This window comes from Sus scrofa, chromosome 9 (genome assembly GCF_054392235.1).
Source record: "Sus scrofa isolate SSC_HxYL_T2T_F1_AM1 chromosome 9, Sscrofa_HxYL_maternal_Yorkshire_Landrace_v2.0, whole genome shotgun sequence".
NCBI lineage: Eukaryota > Metazoa > Chordata > Mammalia > Artiodactyla > Suidae > Sus > Sus scrofa.
Genome location: NC_139391.1, coordinates 132301109 through 132314430, shown reverse-complemented (window position 1 = coordinate 132314430; position 13322 = coordinate 132301109). Strand labels below are relative to the sequence as shown.

General features: G+C 35.9%; 1 protein-coding gene across 3 annotated transcripts in view; it reads left to right on the top strand.

The window, feature by feature from the left end:
• Nucleotides 1-13322, top strand: part of TPR (translocated promoter region, nuclear basket protein) — a 58699-nt gene that overhangs the window by 44891 nt on the left and 486 nt on the right. For 2 of the 3 annotated variants that reach the window (XM_084977975.1, XM_021063816.2), the window contains 11 exons: nucleotides 1376-1576; nucleotides 2365-2496; nucleotides 3024-3114; nucleotides 5380-5564; nucleotides 6731-6799; nucleotides 6911-7005; nucleotides 8954-9060; nucleotides 10550-10645; nucleotides 10782-10938; nucleotides 12612-12730; nucleotides 12908-13003. In XM_084977975.1, the coding sequence (XP_084834101.1) occupies nucleotides 1376-1576; nucleotides 2365-2496; nucleotides 3024-3114; nucleotides 5380-5564; nucleotides 6731-6799; nucleotides 6911-7005; nucleotides 8954-9060; nucleotides 10550-10645; nucleotides 10782-10938; nucleotides 12612-12730; nucleotides 12908-13003 (1348 nt within the window). Of the gene's footprint in view, nucleotides 1-1375; nucleotides 1577-2364; nucleotides 2497-3023; nucleotides 3115-5379; nucleotides 5565-6730; nucleotides 6800-6910; nucleotides 7006-8953; nucleotides 9061-10537; nucleotides 10646-10781; nucleotides 10939-12611; nucleotides 12731-12907; nucleotides 13004-13322 lie in introns of all 3 variants that reach the window. The other variant, XM_013977898.3, reaches the window with a different exon arrangement.

The following is a 13322-nucleotide window of genomic DNA, read 5'->3' as shown; positions in this document are numbered from 1 at the left end:
TCCATTCTGCTTCTAGCACTGTTTACTGAGTATGTGAATGTGCGACAGTTCATTTTTCTAATTTTCTGACAATGAAGCAGATGTTCTTTGTGTTGTTTTTCTTGAAATCAACATGTCAGTTTGAGTTACATTTTTAATTATACCATGACTTATTTTTTCCATTACAGTGAACACAATCTTTATGAATGATTTACGTTCATAAGACATTGTTTCTGGCTTATATAAAAAACAGATTTTGCTGAGTGAACTATAAAAATAAACATTTAATTTTTTATAGTAAATATAGAGTTTATTTCAGTAGCTAACAAAATGGAATTGTGAGGAAATAGATTAAGAGTTTGTTTTTTTTTCTTCTTTTTAGGCCCACACCCACGGCATAAGTAAGTTCCCAGGCTAGGGGTTGAATCAGAGCCGCAGCTGCCAGTCTCTGCCACAGCCACAGCAACACAGGATCCGAGCCGCGTCACCTGGCAACGCTGGATCTTTAACCCACTGAGTGGGCCTGGGATTGAGCCTACATCCTCACTGATACTAGTCAGGTTATTACCACTGAGCCACAATGGAAATTCCCCAAGAATTATTTTAACATCTAGTATATTTTCAGTTGTCATTTGAATGCTTAAGGTGGAGGTTTTTTTAGGAGTGTTTCTGTTAAAAAAAGAAAAATGTGGTAATAGCTTATGTTATTTAGTGTATGTTACAGACTGTTTCTGATTTGGAGGGAAATTTTTTATCTTTTTCTAAATGGTGTGTTGCAGACCCATGGAAATTCTCTTTTCTGACTTTGATCTGCAACTGCACTGTCACCTAACCACACTGGCTTTTGAGCACTGTAATTCGGCCAGTCCAAACTGAGATGTGCTTAAGGGGACAATATACATTGGATTTTGAAGACTTACTACAGATTTTTAAATGTAGGTTTAGTAATTTTTACAGCGATTACATGTTAAAATAATTTTTGGCTATATTAAAATTATAATTAAAATTGACTTCACCTGTGTTTTTTTAAGTCACAACTAGAAAATTTTAAATTACGTGTGTGAACATATTGTGGCTCACATATATTTCTGTTGGACAGCACTAATCTACAATACCACACTGGTAGTGTTGGCACACTTTTACCTGTATATACATTTTTTCTTTTTTGTTGGAGTATTTCCCAATGGGATTTTTAGTAATTCTTGTGTAGGAAGACAGTGAAGAAACCCCAAGCATGTATTTTAAATTAATTCTGCTTTCAAAAACCATATTTTTAAAAATAAAATACCAACAGTTCATAAGTATATTTTAGTCTTTACTCATTTCTATAATAATTCACTGATAGTTTTAAGGATACCCGACTTTTTAAATTTTTATTTTCATTTTGCTTTTAAAGGGTGTCACTCAGGGAGACTATACTCCAATGGAAGACAGTGAAGAGACCTCTCAGTCTCTGCAAATAGACCTTGGACCTCTTCAGTCAGATCAGCAAACAACAACTTCATCCCAAGATGGTCAGGGCAAGGGAGATGATGTCATCGTGATTGACAGCGATGATGAAGAGGAAGATGATGATGAAAATGATGGGGAACATGAGGTAAATGTGGTTTGAAGTCATTTATTGTTTTAAACTGCTAGATGAAACACTGAAGTCCTTAAGTCTGCTAATGCATCAGCCAGTAAATTCTGATTCCCCGCCACTTTAAATGGGATGTTTTGCGTTTCTTTTATCCTGAGTAGCTCTGAAAATAACATTTTGGAATGAAGTGTGTATTTTTCCAAGTTACGGACAAATCCCTCTCTCTCTCTTTTTGTAATGATTACTAAGTCCTTTAGGATTTGTTAAATTAATAACTGACTGGTAAGTGTGGATTTATTGTAAGCTCTATGGTTTCTGATAATAAAAAAAATTTTTTTTTTTCTTGTGGAGCCCCATAATTCTTTTCAAAAGAAATTGAGGGGTCATGATAAAGCATATTTGGGGAGTTAATCCTAGATTGACAGCTTCTCATTTTTAGATTCTTTTTTAGATTTTTTTTTTTTAAGCTCATAGTGAAGTTTAATTCCATCATTTTCTTATTGAATGCCGCATTTTAAATTCAGAACTAAAATGGACCACTTGACACTCTGTGGACATCTGAGGATTTAATATTTGAACTGACCTCATATGAACAATTAGAATTCAGAGTTGATCATTACTGTACTAATCCAGAAAGCCTCACAGTTTTGATACTTGCTGCCCCTAAACTAATCCCATACAACTCTTAGGACAACTCCTGTATCTTGCTGATGATGTGTCACTTAAATTTCTAAGCATGGAATCAGATATGCAGAACATCTGTACCGTATCCTAGATCTTTATGTATACTTGGGGGTTTTTATCAGGATTATGAAGAAGATGAGGAAGATGATGATGATGATGAAGATGACACAGGGATGGGAGATGAGGGTGAAGATAGCAACGAAGGCACCGGAAGTGCAGATGGTAACGATGGATATGAAGCCGATGATGCGGAGGTAATTGGCTAGAATTTTGACCGTCTGTTTTCTTTAAGAATTTGCTTAGGGGAGTTCTCGTCATGGCACAGTGGTTAACGAATCCAGCCAGGAACATGACCTTGCAGGTTCGATCCCTGGCCTTGCTCAGTGGGTTAAGGATCCGGCGTTGCTGTGAGCTATGGTGTAGGTTGCAGACGTGGCTCGGATCCCGAGTTGCTATGGCTCTAGTGTAGGCTGGTGGCTACAGCTCCAATTAGACCCCTAACCTGGGAACCTCCATATGCTGTGGGAGCGCACCTAGAAAAAGGCAAAAAACGTTTGCTTAGAAAATTTACTATTTTCCAAGAGTATAAAGATGCCTTGTATTCTTGGAACACTACAGCTTTTCTTACCTTTGCGTTTTTATTTGTTTCTACTGTAGTTTGGTTTAGTTAGTTATTTGGGGGGGTGGTTATTTGTTTATACTGTGGTTTGGTTTAGTTAATTATTTTTTAAGATAGTTAACTTGATTTATTTGCATTTAGCATTCAGATTTTGTTTTTTAGGGTGGTGATGGGACTGATCCAGGTACAGAAACAGAAGAAAGTATGGGTGGAGGTGAAAGTAATCAGAGAGCAGCTGATTCTCAAAACAGTGGTGAGATTTGTTTTTTATTTCTTTTTTGTTATGTTTTTTTTTTCAGTCTCTTTTTAATTGAACATTTTTAATAATTTAATCTAGTATTTTCTAAACTAGGATTCCACTCAATAAATACTAAAACTTGGTCAATAAATTGGCAAGCAAAAGACTGGTTCTTGGTCTAGGGTTTGTCACAATTATTCTTCCAAAAAGTCTACTGTGTTTATGTCTATTAAGCGTAGTCGTTATACTATTTTTTTCTACCTCATTGGACTGCTGTTAGATTCAGAATTTTTGGAGTCAATGAGGTGTTAAAAATGCCACGTGTTGTTGCTGTTCTTAGTGGAAAAAATTAAATCAGGAACTTCTACTAGCGGCAACAGCAGTTCACAACCAGAAGAGGTCAGTCTAATCAAGCTACATGTTTCAAGATTTGTCAGTATAGAAGTTTTGCAGTATTTCTAGTTTTCCAGTAAATAAAAGATTTTTTGATCAATGTAGCATGCAGAGATTTGTTAAATCTTTCAAGGATGAGTCCTGGAGGTCCACTAAACTGTTGTAGGCAGTAAAGGATTGTGGAATTCATAGAAAATAGTTTTGTTTTAGAATCTTCTTAAATTATACTTCAGGAGTTCCTGTTGCGGCTCAATGGTTAATAAACCCAACTAGTATCCATGAGGACATGGGTTCGATCTCTGGCCTAGCTCAGTGGATTAAGGATCGGGCGTTGCTGTGAGCTGTGGTTTAGGTCACAGATGTGACTCAGATCCCACATTGCTGGTGATATAGGCTGGATGCTACAGCTCCGATTAGACCCCTAGCCTGGGAACCTCCATGTGCTGTGGGTGTGGCCCTGAAAAGACAAAAGATAAGATAGATAGATAGATGGATGGATGGATGGATGTTCTTAGCCATTTTTCATAGATAAAAAACATAACAGATGTTCACTGAATACTTGTTGGAGACTTCCTTGTTTTTTTTACAGTCAAGCAAAGATATGCCCAGTAGTCTGGATAAAAGTTAGTGAATGGATTTGGTGCATTGCCAGTTGTTATTTTTCAAAAAAGAAATAACTTTTTGGCGTTCTCTTGTGGCGGAGCAGGTTGTAAGGATCCAGTGTTGTCCACTTTAGAGATTTGGGTTTCTTCTGCCTGCCACAGATAAAACTGATAAAAATAAAATTTTATAAAAACTTTCTCAGAGAAAGACAGATATTATGTGATATCACTAGTATGTGAAATCTAGCAAAAAATGATACAGAAGAACTTAGCTACAAAACAGAAACAGACTCACAGATTTCAAAATCAAAGGGTTATCAGAGGGGGAAGGTTGTGGGGAGGGATAAGTCAGGAGGTTGGGGTTAACATGTACACACTACTGTATACAAAATAGTAACTAACAGGGATCTACTGTATAGTACAGGGAAACCTCAAGATTCTGTAATAACCTGTATGGAGAAAGAATCTGAAAAAGAATGGATATATGTATTATATAACTGATTCACTTTGCTGTACACCTGAAACACAGAGATGGAGGTCAACATACTCCAATAAAAAATTTTTTAAATAATAATAAAAAAAGGAAACTTCATCTGAGCAAATATACTGGTACTGAATTACTTAGTTCTTACAATAAATTTATCAGATTTAGGTACCAGTGAAGAATCTGAGAAGCAGAAGCAAAGTGGTTGTAATCAAGATCACCTGGGTAGTAAGAGAATCAGCTGGAGTCTGATTCTAGATCTCAGACTTTAAACAACTAAATCGATATCCTCTTCAACTTTTCACACTGGGGGACAGCTTCTGTTGTTTTACTCTGTATGTTTGTAGACAACTGAAGGGCCATTGAGATTTAAAATTTAGGAAAACCAGAATATGGAAGTGTTACTATTGTAAGGCTTTTCCCCACTCTCCTTTACTCTGTTTGAGTGTAATACTGCTAACTTCAGTGGTCTGATCTTTTTTAATAATATGATCCAAAATGTATTAAATGCTTATTTTATCACGTGTTAAGCCAAGTGCTTTACGTCCATTATTGGAAATCTTCAGAGAAATGTTTCTTGTAGATTACATTTTTATTTCTATTAACCAATCAGAGAAACAGAAGGGACTTGCCTAAGGCCATGCAATTGTTAATTGCACACCCATTATCTCTGAGACTCATATCTCACTACTTTTTTTCTGAAAATATTATAAGGTGAATATTCCTAATGCTAAGTAGGGATTGTCCAGGTTACTTTGTGGTGAATTTAAAAGTTCAAAATAATCTTCCCTTTTCCTATAGGTGAAGGAAATACTGGTACTGCAGAGTCGTCTTTTTCCCAGGAGATTTCTAGAGAACAGCAGCCATCATCAGCATCTGAAAGACAGGCACCTAGAGCACCTCAGTCACCGAGACGCCCGCCACACCCACTTCCCCCAAGACTGACCATTCACGCTCCACCTCAAGAGTTGGGACCACCAGTTCAGGTATTGAAAGTAGTCATTCTGAAAATTTTACCTTAAAAAATTCTGTGGCATTTTCTCCCTTTCTTTGCATTAGCTATTACCTCCCCCCGCACCCTCCCCCCGAAATTAAACAAACTTTTTAACGTTTTGGTATATTTTTATAAAACTTTTGAACTAAAACTAACCTCTGAATCCTTTTCCTTGAAATATGGCATTAATTTACTTCATAGATGAAGTGAACTTTGGAAAGACAAAGCTAATTAAAGCTGTATATTAATTGAAGTGATGATAGTCACAGAAAGCAAAAGTCTGCTTACTATTTCTATAGGTTAAAAAAAATTTTTTTTCTTGAATTTTAATTAAAATAAAATGTATTCCACCAACTGATCACCATTTGTTTTGAAGGTTTCTTTCTCTAAGGTGTACATGTCTTTTTTAAAAAGGAAATCAACAACAACAACAACAACAATGGAAAATAAATAAATGAAAAGGAAATTTCTGTCCTATTAACAGAAAGGACTTTTTTCCTCTTACTTTTTATAGTCACACACATAGTCACATAATATCCACTTTTAAAGCTCATGAAAGTGTGCATGACCCTTTACATGTAACACTGAAGTAGGATTGGATATCTCTTATCAGAAGCTCCTGAAACACAACGCTATCAAGTGTAGATTCTACTAAAATATCACTGGCGATGATAATTCATTATGTGAAAATACAGTATTAGGGGATTGTTTATGGAACCTGCAAAATATACCAACTCTATCAGTTTAGAATTGTCGAAATTGGGAACCAGTTTACAAGTAGTCACTACTACTGTATGAACATCAAAGGATAATTAAACCTTAAGATCTAATGAATGCTTACTAACATTTAAATCAAGGTGATAGGAACTATCTGATTTAGTTTTACGTATTGGTTAATATTATCGGTTAATAAATATTTGTCTGTTGGTTAATAGTGTAATATATATAATTAAAAATATGCCATTATTTACAAAATATATTTCTTTAGTACTGGTACAAGAAAAACTGCTAACAGTCTTTCCAAAGAAAAATCTCAGTGATTACATTATCTGCTAGCATTGCAGTTATTAGATTACCAGCATAATAAGCTTGTATCTATATGGTGTTTGTTTCATTATCTAATTCCTTAAAACAAATGAAATTCCTTTCTTGACACAGAGAATTCAGATGACTCGGAGGCAGTCTGTGGGACGTGGACTTCAGTTGACTCCAGGAATAGGTGGCATGGTAAGTACCTACCTATCATGTATAAGTGATTCATTTGTTTAGCATTTATTTGTATTGTCTATACATATGTTCCTGTCATGCCTGTTTAGTTCTTGTTTTCTGTCTTTTTAGCAGCAGCATTTTTTTGATGATGAAGATAGAACAGTTCCAAGTACTCCAACGCTTGTGGTGCCACATCGTACTGATGGATTTGCTGAAGCAATTCAGTGAGTTAACAAAAGACAAACCTACCTTGTGACTAATCACGTTCCTCCTGTTTCTCTTAACCTGATTACACATGATTGATTCATTCTCTGTACTAAGCAGTTGGTGGTAGAAGGCTTGAGGGTGTCGTATTGGAGAAAATTACAATAGAGGTGAATGAAATACAGTTGCTTCCATTAGGAATTTGAACTTTAAAGTCAGTGCAACAGTGGTTAAGAACATGGATTTTTGAGTTAGAATGCCTGGGTTTGAAACCTGGCTGTACTGCCCATTAGCTGTAATAAGTTACTGGGTTCTCCGTCCATGGGTATTCTCCTCTTATTAATGAGAATAATAATACAAAAGTTCTTACCTTGTAAATTGTGAGAATTAAATGAGTTTAGGTTAACATGTTTAGGATATCACCTGGCACAGAGTAAACCTTTATAGATGGAGATGCAAGTATTGTAATTACAGTGATCATGGTGGATGGTATTGTGAAAGCTAAGCATGTTGGCAACTAATGGTAACGTAAAATAATCTAGAAGAATAGAGGCGTGAGCAATAGGCTTAGTTAATACCCATGAAGGAGTGATTTATTCCGACAGTTAGGGGGGAGGAATCTGACAAGACTTAATGGTGACAACATGAGAGTCTTGGGAAAAAAGTACCAAAAACTTAACCAAGCATTCCCATGAATCCGTTTATTTAATCTTCATAACTATAAAAATAAATACTATCATTCCATTTACAGGTAAGGAAACAGGGACATGCTAACAAAATGCCAGAGGTCAGACAGCCAGGAAGTGGCACTTTTTATTTCAGACCAATTAGTCTGGCTCTCGAACCTATTTAATTCATGTTATGCCACTGGTTTTAAAGGATAAAAAGGGATTGAAAAGGCTTTCCACATGAAAATCCACATATTTAATTGTGGCTGAAGTATCATTTGTATGGCAGGATGTACTTAAAAAATAGAATTTCCACAAGCTTGGGAAATGATTGGTTATTCTGTAGTATGTGATAATATGTACTTGCCCACTTAACTACAGCTCACCTCAGCTAACACAGTGTACAAGCCAGCTGATCATTGTCAGGCCCACCGTTCCAAAACTCAGCCAGTCAGAAACAGACCCGCTACAATAAACAACTGAGTGCCAGCAAATCAGCATCATTCTCACATAGCTCAGAACTTAAGCTCTTCCGTAGAAGAATAACTTAGGGAGATAGGTTTAAAAATTCATCTGGAAGAGAATGTCCTTAACTAAAGCAATAGCGTGGAGTAAAAATGAAAATAGATTCGATAACTATTGCAGACATATAATCCATAAACATCAGTAGCTGGCTAGCCAGGAAGGTTTAGCTAAGGAGTGGGCAGAGAGTGAAATAATGCTATTTTATGTCCTGGATTATTGGCAGGAAGATGGATGATGGTATTATTCGGACAGGGAGAAAACAAGTTTCTAGCCATTCTAATATTAGATAATCTTTCAGACCTTGGGAGCCATCTAGTGAATTCTTTCAGATAACAAATCAGCTCAAGAGATGACCTAATTTATCTGTGACTAAATATTGAAAACTAAGACAAAACTGTTTGATGACTACACTCTTAACTTGTTTGTTTCATTTCTCTTTCAGTTTGTGTTGCTTTCAGTATATCTGCATAGAGATTTCTAAATTCGAGAAATTGAGGCATAGTTCAGAAGAGCTAAAAGCTATTTATACATACAATACATGTATATAAATCTTATATGATATGAATCACATAATTTGTATTATCGCTGAATTCTTGGCAGCTGATATTTTGAAAATACTTTCCTAAATGAGAATTCCTTTATCAGCTTTATTCTCAGTCTGTTTTCTTTCTACTTTGTTTATGCTATTCTTCCTTCTTCCTATATTTTTTCCATCACTGATAGTTTAAACAGGGTAACTTTAAATGTCATCTTACATTGAATTTTGTCCACTTAGTTCTCCACAGGTTGCTGGTGTTCCTAGATTCCGGTTTGGGCCACCTGAAGATATGCCGCAGACAAGTTCTAGTCACTCTGATCTTGGCCAGCTTGCTTCTCAAGGAGGTAAATAGCTAAATAAAAGCTTAGATCTCCTGGATTTGTATGTATTTGGTCATAAGCTGTTCTGACATGATTTTTTTCTTAAGTGAACAAGTTTAATATAAAAAAGTTTATTTCTAAATGGTTCTTATCCTAACTTATGGAAAAAGCTTTATTTACTACTTATTAAACATTGCCTTATGTGTAAGTCTTTCCAACAAAGTTCTGAGTTCTTTTTGCATAAGGACTAGCTTTTACCTTTGTATTTCTTTTGGCTGCTAGTGTAGTCTCAGGAATGTTTGTTGCATGAGTAAATATACATAGGTACTACCAGCCATTTTAAAGTTGTTGAAAGGAGTGCAGCATATCTTCTGTTTGGTTTGACATTTAACATTCCTAGTTAAATGTGTAAAACTGGTTAGGTATTTTCCATTAACCTTAAAATACACCATTAAAAATACATGGAATAACATGATCTCTAAATTAAGTAATAGCAGTTGGTTATTTGGGTATGAATTAGACTATTTCTGGAATTAATTACCTTTTTTTTTTTGTCTTTTTGTCTTTTTGCCTTTTCTAGGGCCACTTCAGCAGCATGTGGAGATTCCCAGGCTAGGGGTCTAATCGGAGCTGTAGCCACCGGCCTATGCCAGAACCACAGCAACGCAGGATCTGAGCTGCGTCTGCAACCTACACCACAGCTCACGGCAACTCCGGATCCTTAACCCACTGAGCAAGGCCAGGGATCTAACCCACAACCTCATGGTTCCTAGTCGGATTTGTTAGCCACTGCACCACGACGGGAACTCCGGAATTAATTATTGATTGGCATTCATATAACTCACTATATTTCTGGGGAGCTGTTACAGCATTTTCTAAGTGAATAGGGAACTCATGCTACTTTAATAATAAGCTTTAATCCGTAGCCCTCATGTAAGTCATACAGCATATTTTAGTTTCTGGTGGTTTAGGATCTTAATTCCAACACTGCTTCCCTCTACCAATATGAAATTGTGAGTTGACTTCAGAGAAACTCAGAATTTTATGTGGTTCTATTATAGGACGCTTCCAAGACTTGGAAGGCAGATCCAGACTTAAATAGGAATGTCACCACTTTACCAGCTTTGTAACTTTGGGAAAGTTAATTAACCTCCTTGAAATTCCTTTTCTTTAGCAAAAAGGCGAGTAATGATACCTTGCAGTTTTGGTGAAGAATAAATTGAAACTTAGTACCTAGTTCATAGTTGGGAATTCAATAAAGTTAGCTTATATGAAACTATAAGAGCATTTTAGCTGGTTTTTTTTAGGGTTCTTAAATTAGTATTAGGAAGCTTAAAGGTTACATTTTAATTGTATCTACATTTTTGAGGGTTTGATTTTTGCCTGATGGGCTAATTGTGGGCTTCAACAAAGTTATGTGTTTTCACTGATAAATTTTTTTCTTTCAGATGCCTGGCATATTGACAGTTTCTTGTTCTTTCAATCATTCATTAATATTCAGAATTGTCTTTAGGTTTGGGAATGTATGAAACACCCCTTTTCCTAGCTCACGAAGAGGAGTCGGGAGGCAGAAGTGTTCCCACTACTCCCCTACAAGTAGCAGCCCCAGGTAGGTATCAAATGCAGATCAGTAGATTATGTGTTTTATTGGTAAAATGGAAACCTGTGATGTATCTTCTAGCTTAAAATTAGGTAAACCCCAAAATCATGGTTTTCATTGCTTTTCTGTGCCTTAATTTTTCAAGTGACTGTATTTACTGAGAGTACCACCTCTGATGCTTCAGAGCATGCTTCTCAGTCTGTTCCAATGGTGACAACATCCACTGGCACTTTATCCACAACAAATGAAACAGCAGCAGGTGATGATGGAGATGAAGTATTTGTGGAGGCAGAATCTGAAGGGTAAATGTTTACGTTGTAATTTTTGATTGCTTACACTTGTCAGACTTTCACATTTGCTTTTTGTTTTTGTTTTTTGGGGATTTTTTTGAAGCCAGGAAGCAACAGTCTTGTTGAGCTGTGTTTTCAATAGCATCCTGTTACAAAAGTAAACTGAGCCATGTATTTTAGAAAACAAATTTTTGTAGAAAGTTACATATTTTAGGATAGCAATTGTTATTACAGAAGACAATTTTTAAAATGATCATCTCCCTGTAGTTGGCATGATGCATTTTAGAACAAAGTATTTCTTCAAAATCACTAGTACCCTTTCTTCAAAATCACTGTAGCTGCTTGAACTTTTCCCAAAGTTCAATCTTTTGTGAAGACTGGGAATAATCAAAAATGACTCACTTTTCCATTTAGTAGTGGGCTCTCAAGCAAACCTCACTTATTCTATTTATATGCATTTAGAACTTGGTCTGAAATACTAACTTCTTAAAAATTAGAAACCTTCTAGTAGTTTTCAAGACCTGACTACCTTTTTAACACACCATCTATATCTATAAACAAAGTTTAGCAAAAGAAGTAGCATTAAGCCAAAGGAGGTGGACAGATTTAATGGGAAGAACCAGGTACAGTGGTCTTGGAGAAGTTTAACTTTTAAGGTAGAACTTGATTTTTTGTAAAATAAAAAAATTAGACTGCTTCATAGGTAGACATGGAACCCACACTTCTATGAGCACTCAAAGGTTTTGTTTTATTTAGCAACAATTTTCTTAGTGTAATTACAGACCATCTCTAGTATATGAGGGAGGACGCAGATCTATTCTTATGTATCTAACACAGTGCTGCTTAATCGGGTGGAAGTTACAGACACTGCTGAAAATACTTCGCTGCCTTTAATCCCACGCCATGTATACAGATCCCTTTATATATGTCATTTTTAACCCACACACTATCTCTGCAAAGTATTGTCTCTGTTTTACAAATGAGAGAGCTCTGACTCTGAACACATTACAATAACTTGCTTAGGCTGAACTTCACCAGTTGTCTCAACTTCAGCAGAGTCATGAGAGATATTTTTCAGGAACATTGTTATTAAGAGCTGCAGGAACGTTTGCAGGTAACAAAAACTGGAGAGATTCAAGTTACCTTTTAGTCTTCTCTCCCTCACTTGGCCTTTCGATGTGCTTTCTTACGTGGGAAAGAGAGATGGAGTTACAGCATTGAACCAGGAGTTCACTTCCCCAAATCCTGTTTTATCTGGGCTAGAGCCCATAGTGAGATAGAGGTGTTATTAATAGTTGGGACTGTTTTGAATTATTTTAGTCCTTTGCTTTACTAGAAAGTTTTGTGATTTATCAAAATCTGGATAGTATATCTCCTGTAAATGTCAAGAATGTGAACATCTTTTGTCAGAAAAGAAAAAACACAAAAGAGGAAAAACAAAAATTAACATTGAAACATGCCCTAATGAGGATTAAGGAAAAAGCACTTGAGCTCTCTTTTTCCCCTGCCTTTTGAAAAAGTCTATGGTTACCAGTATCAGAGTCTAATTTTGAGTAGAGGGGAGCTCTGGGTGGCAGAATATGTGCAAAAAAATAAATAAATAAAGAGTTTGGGAACAATTTAGGGATACTTTCTAAGATCAGTTTTATATTTTGTCACCAATTTTTTTTTTTTTTCTTTTTTAGTATTAGTTCAGAAGCAGGCCTAGAAATTGATAGCCAGCAGGAAGAAGAGCCTGTTCAGGCATCGGATGAGTCAGATCTTCCTTCCACCAGCCAGGACCCCCCTTCCAGTTCTTCCGTAGGTGAGTTCCTGCTCTTGACTACAATATGCTTTTATACATCAGACTTGTTTGCGGAAGACAGTGTTCTTTTAATAACAATTTGATGAGTCTTTTTCCCTGGCTTTTAAAATGCTTTTGTTGCTGTAATTGCTTTCTTGTTTATTAACTTGCTTTCTTGTATATTAATACTTTTCTTAGATACCAGCAGTAGTCAGCCAAAACCTTTCAGACGAGTAAGACTTCAGACAACATTGAGGCCAGGTGTCCGTGGTCGTCAGTTTAACAGACAGAGAGGTAAACTTCTGACATACTGATCGTGTGACAGGATGTGGGGTGGTAATAAAGGCAGTGAGTTTTCTAATCCTTAAGCTCCCAACGTTATCTAGTTTTTGAAAAGTGTTCCAAGGGTTGATTAAATAATTATACATCGAGCAAAAGATGTTTACTAATCTATAAGCTTCTTGCAGATAGGTTTGTGTACCATAGGTATATAATGAATATGTATTTGTATTTTATTTTTATTCATTTCTTCCTTGAATTCAAAGTAAGAGTTGGAAAAGCTGAAATGTCATAGTGCTATTATGTTGTAATCATTGCTGTTTTACTTCTTATA